This window comes from Puntigrus tetrazona, chromosome 2, assembly GCF_018831695.1.
Source record: "Puntigrus tetrazona isolate hp1 chromosome 2, ASM1883169v1, whole genome shotgun sequence".
Lineage (NCBI taxonomy): Eukaryota > Metazoa > Chordata > Actinopteri > Cypriniformes > Cyprinidae > Puntigrus > Puntigrus tetrazona.
The window spans coordinates 9,086,762-9,099,891 of record NC_056700.1 but is presented as its reverse complement, the minus strand read 5'-3'; the positions used below and the strand labels follow the sequence as shown (position 1 = coordinate 9,099,891).

General features: G+C 37.0%; 1 protein-coding gene across 1 annotated transcript in view; it reads right to left on the bottom strand.

Annotated features, from left to right (window-relative positions):
- Window positions 1-12,198, bottom strand: part of col11a1b (collagen, type XI, alpha 1b) — a 66,741-nt gene extending 54,543 nt beyond the window's left edge. The window contains exons 1-4 of the mRNA XM_043224154.1: window positions 11,839-12,198; window positions 6,538-6,702; window positions 4,581-4,794; window positions 3,647-3,809 (exon numbers count right to left, since the gene is read on the bottom strand). Coding sequence (XP_043080089.1) covers window positions 3,647-3,809; window positions 4,581-4,794; window positions 6,538-6,702; window positions 11,839-11,959 — 663 coding nt within the window. The 5' untranslated portion in view covers window positions 11,960-12,198. The remainder of the gene's footprint in view (window positions 1-3,646; window positions 3,810-4,580; window positions 4,795-6,537; window positions 6,703-11,838) is intronic.
- Window positions 12,199-13,130: the final 932 nt, after the last annotated feature.

Genomic DNA, 13,130 nt, shown 5'->3' with positions numbered 1-13,130 from the left:
CCCTCGGTCGCAGTTCCAGGTTCACACCTGCGTAAGCAATCTGCAAAGGCTAGAAACACAGATGGTCCGACATGAGGTATGCTGCTTGTTCAGACCTAGTAGCTCGTCTTCAATGACAAACAAATCTCACAAAACTTACATTTACTTGCAATTGAAATGTGTATCTGCACCTTCTTGAATAATAAGCCTACAAACCGTTTATTTATAGGCGTCTCTACAAATGTGAACAAACATTCGGCACTCACCATCATGGACGTTGTGTAACTTTCCCATATCGTTAGCACCATCTTTTTTTTTATATATTTACATTTTAGACTTTTTATTTTAATTTGACTTTTTTTTGACATGTTGTTGCCAATTGCTTTTAATGAAAATAGTTCCAGACAAAGTCAAGTGAGATACTGTTGCGAATTATTTACTGACTCGCTCACAAAAACAAAAATGATCAGCACCTACTGGTAAAAGGTGTCCCTCAAGGATGTCATGAACAAATTACTGTTGAAAAAACTCCACCTATTTGTTATTTTCAGATAAAAAAGAGATTTAATTTAATCAAAAAGATGATCACACTTACTAAAAATGTCAAAGATGAAACACCCAGTCATAAACTGAAATCAAGTGTTCTGCTCTTGATCATAGTTATTCAGCTTGATTTTTCCATCCACTCAATGTCTAACACATGTCCTCGAAGGAACACTAATTTGGATTCCTTATGGCATGATGGACTTCTGGCCAGAGATCCCTAAATCCATGCCATATCTCACAGGGCTGGCTAAGCCTGGCTACTTCCTTGGCCAAGAGTGACAAGATATGTTTCCCCCTTCACAAACAGTCCTTGCAAAGAACTTTTGTAAAAGAACACGAACTTGCATGTGAAATCTCTTCAAAACAATATAAGTTTAGGGAAACATGTTCAAACGTAACATCTGAGAATACTGAATGGCTTTATACTATATTTCTCGTTGTCACAAGGCATGTATCGCGTTGAATATAAGGTGGAAATAAATGTCCATTTACAAAATTGTGCTTTCTCTAGTGGTGGTTTTGTGGGTTTCAAGACCTACTTAAAAACCTAAATTAGAGTTATTTTGTGAATTTAGTCCTCTAAATTAACTTAAAATGTCATAATATTTTTTGCTATAGCTGTTGGGTTAGCAAGTGAGACTAGAACACAAAACCACACTGACTTAAATTCAAACCAGAGTCAAACATGCTAAAGATTTCAACTGTAAAGTTACGCAGCGTTCTCGGGACAAGGGTATGCAAGTCAAAGTAAATTTTCACACATCTCTTAAAGGGATACTTCACCCCAAAACTAACATTTTGTCAAAAAAAAAAGCTTTTACAATTTTGGAATGGCATAGGGGTAAGTAATTAATGATTACATTCATTTTTATTTTGGGGTAGATTATCCCGAGTTAAACCGAGTTGTGAACTGTTTGATACATTAATAAAGTTTATTAGATCCTACAATATCAACAATTAACAAATGTTTCATATTGTTGTTGTTCACTTGTTACATTTTTGCTTTACATTGTTAGCCATAGTAAAGTCAAATACGAATCTCATCAAGTTAGTGTTTTTAAGCATTTTACATTTACTCCAAAATGATAACTGAAGGCAATAACAAGTGTAATAATTACATTTATTTATTTTTATTCACAGACAGAAACTTACTTTAAATCTCACCAAGCTAATTACTCACTAAAAACTCCCTCAAATGAAGGCCATTTGAATGTAACAAAGAGGTTATATCTAAGTGTCTAACACACTTTGGGGGTCTGTAAAAACTCAATGGGCTCTGGGGAGACAAGACAGACGCAGACTCCCATTGTAATTTTACCTGCTATTATTGCTGTTGGAAGGCATTTCTTTCATAAGATTAGTGATTTATAATATTGGTGGTATCTTTTAAAATATGTATTCTTTTATTTTCGAATTACAAATTCTTGTCATCCAATATTTCGCTAGGTAGCGATTTCTTTTCTGGCTGCCCTGGTGTGTAGGTTGCAACCTTACGGTCTCTTCCAAAACACACACATATACAAACAAACCCAACTTCGATGTTATTCGGCGTAAGCATCTGCAAATACTCTCTCCATCTAGAGGAAAGGTTAGAACATAAACTAAAAAGCCACGAAAGTAATTTCCACAGAACACCTACAGGTGTTTGGGGTTATAAAAACCTGGGGGTTATAAAACTTCCTTCCTTATGATTTACATGGACTCATTTACCCATTTAAACAATCTATCTGCATATATTCACAAAATCCTTTAGAATTTGCTTTAAACAAAACAATATACCAAACTTGCCATTTATGTTTGACATAAAAACAAAGCGAAAACCACAAGATGTTCATTTTACAGCGCTTAAACCTATTAGCAAAGCTTTCATCGTAATCAGCTCTCTTGATTGAAACATCTGTGTTTACCACTGGGCAGAAAAATTTGAGATAGTTTCCAACATTACGGCAACCGTACAGTGGGTGGAAGAATTCAGAGATGCTAAGCAATTGCTGAAAACGAGCCCATTTACTATGGCAGATTTACCTCTCAGGCTATATATTTTGCAGGCTCATCACAGCCCCCTGACTAACGCTGGACCTAGCAGAGAAGATCGAGGAAGAAACGGGATCAGAATTTCAAAAGATTCCTATGTACAACATCTCTAACCTGAGGCAAAAATTTAGCATGCTGTTCTTATTAGACAACATTCCTTCAGCTCACATCAAAGACAGGCTCTGCAGATATTGTCTAGCAATCGAGCGTGCAGAATTACACAGGATTGCTGCGTTGCTTCTCACAGCAAAGAGAAATTTGAATGGAATACTTCAAGCTAGTAAACCTCGCTTAATATGTGGCTTACGGTACTGTACGTCCAAAGAGTTGTATCTTCATGCAGATACTGTATTTATACTACTGCCTTTTATAGCTCAGGAGAACTGAGTTGCTTTTTTATAGCAGTAAAGATTTGGCCCCAATTTGGCCTTTTCTTTCAAAAGAGGAATAAAAACTGTTCATTTAAAAGCGAACAACCACAAATAGCCCAATTCTCTCAAAAGTCACAGCATGTCACCATGTTTATAAGCAATTCCCATTGGCCTCGACAGCATTCAATGAATGATAAAAAGTGCCAAATATGTAGTGTAGTTTAATTGTTAAGATACAGACAGGAATGCTCCTTTGTTCAAAAACCCCAACAAGTATTTAGCTTCTTTTGGTGATTTATGAGCAAATAAAACCCACTGACATGCCCTGTTTTTTGTAAGTGAAACGAAAGACCCTTGACAAACATTATCTGACCAGGCAATAAATCAAATCATTTGCCAATTTTCCTGCATAGCATCATTCATATGGCCTTGACACAAACACACACACTACAACAGTGTGAGTATTCTTTATAGCTTAATTTAAGTAAGTACTAGTGACTAAACAGTTCCCAGAAAAAAAGGACAATCTGGGGTGGTACTTTCAAGAGACACTAACATGTACACATCTGGTATTAATATGCAATGTAAATAATGCACTTTTTGAAAGGGAATATTGCGCAAGTGATAGCTCGTGAGAGTGTATCATTGACCTAACTAACTAACTAACATTGTTCCACAAATCGTAACCGGACGTTTTGTAAAACAGCTTTGCTTGCCTCAAAAACTTCCTCGTCCAGGATTCTGGTCCCGAAGACAGTGATGCCATCAGTGTTAATGATTGAATGGTCACTTCTGCTGAGTGGTTTAGTGATCTTCTTCTTACAGTCCACAATCATTGTGACGGTCTTCTTTTCGACGCTAATAGCCACGCGGTGCCACCTATGGGTTGGGAGGAAATTGTGCGGGAAAGACAACATAAAAGAATCATGACGTTTGTGAGTATGATATATGCTTACTTTCCCTTGCATAACCAAACCTCATACAGTGAGAAAAATAAATGCCTTGTATTAGTACAGGATGTTCCTAAATGAAATAATTTAAATGGAACAGCCAAGCAGCAATGTGTTTTTTTCAAAGGCGTTTTACTCAGCGCCGCCTCTCATATTGACTCAATTATAAATATTTCACAAGCTGGTTTTTGTTTAACACTGTGTTTTTTCGAATTGAAAAAAGTGAAAAGTTTTTCATTACATGAATTGCGAGAACACGCCATTGTTTTATCGCATGTAAACCTCATTGTGGCTAATCAAAAGCACAGAAGCTTACTGCCGTTTTCGTTTCTTATAAAGTAAATGTTTGCTTTGCTAAATTAGTTACATATGGCTGTGCATTCACAGTTTTCCTATTTTAATTATATCTATGTAGATAAATAAATGAATACGCAGATGGAAAATACCACCAATAATAAACTAAACTGGCCTAGGAAGAATTCATAAGCAAATTGCATAACCAATCCAAACACATTCTAGAGCCAGTTGATGAAAACTGTACTACAGTTTGTTGAAAGCACACAAAAAAGATGTTAAGGTCAATTAAAATAAGATTACATCTGAAATGTATGTATTATTATGTACTACTACAGATGTTTAATCTATTTAGACTGAAAATCTCCACACAGATCACAAATATACAAATAAAGGGTCAACTTGCTTTCCATCTGCAAGGTTGATGGCACGGAAAAGGGGATAATCCTCAGGAGCGGGCTTCCCATGCTGATCCTCATAAAGGAAAACCGGAGCACGGCCCACCTCCACACCCAGCTGCTGGATGCCCTGCTCGTTGTATACCGATAAAAGGAAGGACTGTACTCCCGCCTTTGGTTTGATCGTCATAAGGATGGAGAAATCCTGAGGGAACACTCCTCCTGAAGACACAGGAAAGGCATTGTGGGTTTACCATCAGCTGTTATGGATGATTCAATTGCTTGTTTTCTTTTCCATGACGATGAGCTAATGCTACAGAACATCAGACAACGTACTGAGATCTAAACAGCCTTGTAATATGCAGTAGCCCTTTTAAAACAACACAGCCCTCACCTCATTTGTAAGAGATGGTTTAACGAAGTATGAAACAGTTTGTCTTTTTTTGTTGCCACATTACCTTTACGAGGTGTCAGATGTCATAACAGATTTACAGTTAGACGGGTTGTATGAGCACTGGAGTAGAACTAAAGCTCAAACCGTCTATCTCTGAAATGCTGTTCACTTTGCCAACCTTGAGGGAGATTTTTTTTTTTTTGCCAACATATTATTTTCCTTAAATTTCCAGTCTTAAAATCATAAGGTTTGGAGGCAATTTTCAGGCCAAAAATCACAGAAAACGAATTGTTAATTTAATCTCCCGCTATTTTGTGCTTCAGTTACTCTTTGCAGTCTGGCCAGTTTGGAAGATACCCAACACACGCAGAACAGAAGGTCCAAGTTAATGGGACTAAACTAGTAAATGTAAGTAGTGTTGTTGTTATAGACTGAGGAAATAATTAGAGATGTCAACATCCCATGTTAAAACTATACTCAAAACTGTGCTATCCATGGACTTGCAGGAGACAAATGACACACTGGTTTTGTGAATAATTAACATAACTATGACAAATAGCTTTTAGTTCAAACAATATGCAATAGTTACATACAATACAACATATTAGTTTATGTTAACAGCAGGACTAACAGTAGCAACAGTTAACAGCAGTTTGGATCTTTCTAAGTCTATGTTTAGCTAGTCATGGATGAATTAGCACAAAACGCTCTGGTCAAAAGCTACCAACCCAGTCATTGGAAAATGTGTAGGTAGTGATGTGTTACTTGCATGCTTCCAAAGTGAAATGTTCAGTAAGTGGTGCTAAATGTATGTTCCGTTTATTTAAAATAGATGAATCTGTGAATCTGTCTGCATTTTATTACAGTATGTTGTTTGCTGAAACCATTTTGGCAGTGCAGAAATACCTGTTGACTGGAGCTAAAAGGTTAAAGCACTTTTAGTGTTTCACAGGACTCGTACCCATGTCCTCTGCAAGACTGTACCAGGTGAGCTACCGAGCAAGCTTACTACCTCAGAAAAGCCATACGTACGGATCTGGTTACATAACGCAAATGTCAAAATGGATTAGTTTACAAATTATTCACTATAGTAAAAGTGTTCTGGGGTCATAACAAAAAAGCAATAAACGTTAGTGTTTAATTTAACTTGTGTTTATTTCAGTTGGAACTGCAAAGAATTGTAGGGTTTTCTCAAAAACGTGGGTAGAGGCACGTTTTTCAAATGCGCCTATGTAGGTCAAAACAGTAGCCAGAGAGCTTTCTTTCTTCCTTAATGGATTCTTTCTTGAAACAATAATCATGGCTTTAATTCCTTCATCAAGGTCTGGGCATCAGACTTCTAGCACTGTAAACAGTCCAAATGCATTTAACTGAGACGGTCAAGCTACATTATGTACTTCCTGTTGGATGCATTTCAAAGAGAAGAAAGAAACAACTTAAAATGTCACTTTGCAAGAGAAAACCAATTACACAAAATTTAGAGGTGATTTACAGCCTTGCCCAAGCGGAACATTTGATGTATTTAAGAGTAAGTAGGGACAAGGGTACATAGATTAGCTCAATTCACGTACCTGGGAAGAGCTGCTTGGTTGGAGTACTGAGTTGAGCCTGTTTGTCCACTCGGTAGGCCACATCTGGTTTGGATCCTCTCCGGATGGTGCAGAAGCCTTGTGTTTTCTTCACTCCTTCTGGTGAACTTTTAAAGTCTAAGACCTTGAGCACATCCACGGGTTCAGCTGTGAGGCAAATGATCAAAGCGTTTGTCATTTTCATAATTTGATTGGTAAGCAAACATTATTAGTTTTGCTACATCATTGCTTACATTCGTCATTATACATCCCTATCATTGTATTCTCCTATTGGATACTTTTCAGTGCTTTGATACAATCTGTATTGTTAAAAGTGCTATATAAATAAAAATGATTGATTGATTGATTGATTGATTCATTGATCAAATCAATACAATCTTTGTTCAGTTATTTCAATTTGTACATCTAATTTAACTAAAGACAATAACTCCGTTAGCAAGCAGCTAGTTTACAAATGAGAAAAAGTCTACGAGGGAAAAAGTAAGCAGCACTATCCAAAGATACCTTTCATTTGTCATATAGATGAGAACAGTGATGAAACTACAGTTGTCGGAAAAAACTTGTGAAACAGAAATAAATGTCCAGCAATTTAATCTTCACGGTTGCTTCCAAGTACAGTTGGGTTATTATGTAATTTTATTACACTATCCAAGTTCAAAAACAAGAAGTCAGTATTGTTAACCTCAATTAGACCGCTTTCTCTTATGCAACAGGGCTTATTTGTCCTTATCCTGCTTGAATGGAGTGGAGTGAGTATATCTACAGTCCATCATCGTTCAGCAAGTGAAGACATTTATGAGCTACATCTTGCCATTTGTTGATATGGACACAAAAAAATTCCCATGAAATACCCCTCTTTGGTGCCACACGGTGTCATTACGCAACAACCCTAACTCTGACTGACGGTTTTATTGTACCTAAGTCCCCGTCATCGCATGTGTGCTGTGACCGTCCAATGAAGCAATTGTACTTTTACAAGGAACCCGAGCAGCAAAGCAGTAAAGATGTGAAGAAATATCCAGTAGGGATAATTGAGCCCCCTAGATGCAGATCCATCTACAAAGTCAAACATTCCAGAAGTTAAAGTCACTGGTGCTGGTCACCACCCTTCCACGGTTATGGCAGCTCAGCACGACCCAGACTTTACAAGACGCTCAGCTCCACCAATATATCAGGTACTACACTTAATCATGTTGGCTGCTACCGATGTCACATATGAAAGGTTCTGGTTTCGCTCAGCCTCCACCCCACAAATGGCTTGTTTCTAATGATCCTTAACAAATCTATGCTAATGCTTAAACAGGCTGAGAGATTTATGATATGATTAATATGGCAATTTAGAGGCTGGTACTGTAAAGTGGACTCTGTAATGTCAAGTTGATTTATCGATCTGCTCCAGTCTTTTAGGCTTCGTCTTTGATGCAGTGAAAATGAAAAGTTCCGGCCTCACTTGAGACTGATGAATGAGGATGTAAGCGAGGTCAGGGAGATAAGAGTATCAGCTGGGTTACTTGCATCCATCACTATCCGTACACAACTTTGTGTCCTTTAGACGCATCTGTTTGTCATCACCACCGCAAATGTTGTGGTTTAGGATGCCGAGCGAAGTCTCTGATTCTCAGGAGGTTTAAGGGAATAGGAACAGAGGCTGAATGGATGACTAGCACATAAATACTCCTATTCGGACTCCCCCGCTACCAGACACTACAAAAACTTCTGAGTCAGGTCAAATGGACATATTTGTCTGCTGGTCAGGCTCCAGACAGGAAGTATCTCTTTCAAAGGCCTAAAAACAATAAACCGTATAAACAGAATGACTAGTTGCTAAGACTCATTACTCTCTCTCTCAGGCCTCGGCGTTGGATCCAAACCAGGCTTTTATTTTCATATGCTTTGACATAACAAAAAGGCTCATTTTCCACCCTGTCCCATTCAACGAAGGCTGGGAAAGCACTTTGGAAGAATTATACAGAAGTTTTTTGATATATATTAGCCCTATAACACTGCGCATAAGGGACAATAAAACCAGCAGAACCTTTTTAAAATATGTCGATGAGCTGCTTTTGTTAAAAATAGACACTGGGGAAAAGTCACTCAGACGCCTGGTCATCACAATTACACTGAATTAGATTATAAAGTCTAGAGCAGAACCAAAAAAAAAGGATTTCTTCTCTTGCTATAGTAGTTCATGTGAAAACTAACCTAAATTTGACTTTTTTTATTAGTATTATTTTCTGTAATCATATGGTAAGAGCACGCAGGAAGTGCTGATCCGGTAGTTCCTGTTCCACATATGTGGCCAGAAGCTGAAGGGTGGTGCTTTTTTAGGGTTAGTGCACATGCTGAACACATTATGGTGTCGGCATGGTACAGCCTGCAGATAACTTTGACTCAGTGTACCACCAACCAAGTCCTAATGCACCGAAAGCACAAATTCATTGTTACTGTGAAGAAAGAAAAATGTTTCTATGTTTCAGAGAAAATGATGTTCAAATGCTTGGGGTCAGTAAAATTTTACTTTTAAAAGATGATAAGAAGATAAATATTAAAATGAGATATTGTATTAGATATTTAAAAGTATATATACTTTTATTCAGTGGGGAAACATTAAAATGATTCAAAGTGAGACATCTACAGTGTTGCAGTTGATTTCTATTTTAAATAAATGCAATTTTTTCTATAGCATGTATATATATATATATATATAGATATAGATATAGATATAGATAAAAGATATATATATGTATATCTATGTATATATATATACTTTTGATCAAACAAATCTTAGTGTGCAAGAAAAAAATATGATATTATTTTTTCTTACCCCAAACTTTTGAACTATAGTGTAATGTTTAGTGCCTAATAACAATTCTGTATTGCTCTAAATAATTTTGTCTTTAAGAGGAACAAATAAACATTATACATTATAATAGAGTACATGTTTTATAGTGTATAAATACATATTTTACATTTTTCAATTAAAATTTTTTAAATGTTAATAACCCAAAATCTGCAGTATTTGCTCAGAACAGCTTCATTTTCTTGATACCATTAAAACAGCTGCACACAATAAAGCCCAGCGTGTCTACATCCGTGTGCACGTTTGTGAGCTTGATGCGGTGAGGTCTTAATGTAGCTTTGTCAAATCCGTCTGTTGAGAGTTTTCCATTCAGCGTAACCCCCACTGACAAAACAAAGAGCAGCCCTCTGCATTGTGATTCTAAATGAAATGCAAAAAACAGTCTGAATAAAAGGCTCCTAAACTCTTAAAGGAGAGGGTAATAATTTGTAACTCTTACGAGTCTCTTCCAAAACGCAGTGCTACTGTTTTTTCTTTTCTAAACTCTAAACTAAAGGTCTCTTTGTGCTCTTCAGAATGCCTCTCAGCATTACTGCATACCTAAAGGCCTCATATATTCCAGATGTGGAGAATTGGCAGGAACAGGACCCCCCTCTCACAGAAGCTCTTAAAAAAATATCAGCATCCAAAATCCATTAAAGCAGCAAATAAGCTCCTAATGCACATCCACAATTAAAAAGCACTGGATACATTTTGTTCTTTTTTGTATTTTCCCCAAATATCCTCTCTGGGAGAGCCAGTGTCATGGATAATGTCATGCTAGATTTTTCATAATAAAATGTGGCAAAAGTATTTAGCAGAAAAGGATTTATCATCTGCGTAATTCAGCCTCTAATACGACTACAAACCTTGAAGAAATCTGGCAGGAATGTCAATGCCGTCAAATACACAAGAAACACAATATCAATCGGTCAGGCAAGAAAAATCATAACATTCAAACTGACCCAATAAGCAATAAAATCCCAGTACATGACATTAGCCCTATCGTGTACTGTGACGTAAAAACAACTGCAAAAAAACAGCCCCGTATGCTCATTGGTTGAATCGTTGTATATCCGAGCAGGTGTGGCCAATATCTCATGTGAACTTTGTGAACTGGAGATATTTTATATATTTCAAATCGATCCAAAAATCAAGAGCCAAAAGGTGGCTTTTATGCATGGAATTTAGTTGTGGTCAAGATTCGTATTAATCAAAAAATGTGGAAACTCACTTTGAAAATATCCCCACCTCCCAATTGGCCTAGAGAAGTGCAATGTGGTGAAGACATTATCAGGCAGCCATTTTGAAAGAGGTATGTTATATATCCGAAATGGCCATCAGAACAGCAACAAAAGAATATATTCTCATATTACAGAGCAGTTATTATATTTTGTATAAGCTTAAAGCAGGAAAGACCAGACCGTTTAAAAGCTTACTGGAAAGACAGTATACAACAACAAAAAAAAAAAACAACAACTTTATTTCCCATTTGAGATCCTCAATTACAGGTGAGTCGGAAAGAAGATGCCCTAATTTTTCCAATTATTTAAGAGTAGCCTACGGGAAGATTAAATATGTAAATGACAGACAGGGCCATTTTAATACACTCAAGTGTACACTTAGATAATGTGTCAGAAATTCAGTACTTCTACACTAGCTTTCTGACAGTTCAGGGGTCTTTAGTGTGGACTGGGATAGTGTGGAGAAATGGTATCTCCTCTCTGTCCGTGCAATAAAACGTCCTAAACTGATTCTGGGCACTCGAGTGCCTCGCCGGTTTACGGAGGGTAGTGCAGGTATCACGAATGCTGCCTCATCAACAGTTCAAATATAACAGACATGCACCTCTCTGCTATTTATTAAACCACTCTATTTTGGTAAATAACCATTTTTTTTTGCATATAGATCAGGTTCACCAGTGATATCGCAACATTTATGTTCACACGAACATATTTCTATATATTCAACACAGGAACAATTAATTGCACACAGCGAACTTTGTAACATTTAAAATATTTGTCTCCAAATTAAATTTCAAACGCAGGAACTTGTAGATATTAGACGTCAGTAAATCTATAAATGATATAATATAAATGCTCATAAAAAATAAAACAAAAAAGTATGTCGATATTGAAACAATGCGCCAAGCATCAAGGATTTTTCTCATTAAGCACTATCCTGGGCATTATTATCCAGATTAAAATAGTCGTTATCAATACTGCGGTTTAGAAATGCCTCGTAGTTCGGAACAAGTAAATAATTTCTCAGCTCACTAGGATTTGAGATAGAGCCAATACATTTTACAATATACACAAGACAGTTTCTGACAGTGAAAATCGCTACACGTCCAGTATTAGCCTATATATAACTATACACAGGTTTACGCGGATAGCTGGCATCTCTGGAAGGCTCGTGACGATGCTCCTCAACCTTTTCCTTACCTGCTCTCACATGTGTCGCCTGTAGGACAAAAGTCAGACTGAAGATTGCACTTAAAGCGGAGTTCCTGAGCCAGTTTTTCGTTTTCCATCTCGTGGACCACCTTTCCTTGTCCTTATCCATGACCGGTGCCCTCAACTGTGATTTATTTTCAAATTCGTTCCTTTTCCGCAATCCAGATTATTTTTATTTATTTCTGCACTGCCATGAGCGAAAAAAAATCAATTGGTTTTCGTCTCGAACAAACTCCTCAGTCCCTCCGCCCAGCAGACTCTCAGACAGAAGGTAAACGGGCTCTCATGAAAAAAAAAGAAAACCGGTTTGTTCCCTGAAGAGCTCAAGTCTTTCGGAGGGTTGGACGTGTGGACTAAACCTGACCCGTGAGGAAAAAGAAACGAACACGGGGAAATCACTAGTCTTGGAAAGATCCGCCCATTATTTTTATGAGAGCTTCAAAAGTTTGACACCGTTCCCCCGAAAACTCAGAGCAAAGGTGTATCTTCTCTGAGGGATCATACAGCACCGGGATGATGCTAGGACACCGGTTTACCGGAGGAGAGACTCACATAACCCGGATTATCATCCTGTATCCTAAATGAGTGATATAGGACCGGATGAGGACTAGCCTACTTTCTTTTGTTATTTTACACATTTGTAGACCACCACTCGGAAATATGTTTTTTTTTTTTTATAATAATAATTTTTATTTCAGCGTATTTTGTTACATTTTCAGCTTTTGTAATTTCCACCAAAGACCTAATGAATGCTTCACTATATACGTTTTTAGATTAACTTTTGTTTTTCAATCTCTAGGTCCATGAAAAACCTTTAACTTTCATATAATCTTTCAGTTGCGCAAAAAAGTTGTTTTTTTTGTGGAACAAACGTCTTTAGATATTTAAAAGCTCTTCACACTAACAAAAATGGTTTACTAAAACGTTTTTTGGAAACACTTTTTTTTTTTTTTTTTTTGGTGGAAATGGTTGGAATTACACTAAACTTAAATTGATGTGATGGCACACACAAGCGCTCTAGTCAAACCAGGCGGAATTTAGCTCAGAAAAATGTTCTTTTAAAGAGACAAACCAAATGTTGGCCTGAAGTAGCCCATTTAAAATTCCACAAGAAGCAATGATAGCCAGAAAAGATACCATCCACATGAATGAGAACTACAGATGAGACTTCTTGGCCAAGTCTGAATTCTTTCCAGAAACATTCTTGAAAGAGTCCGATTATGGGATTGCTGTACCACAGACGTCTGAAAATAATTACTCTTTAAAAGTCATCGGGCAGG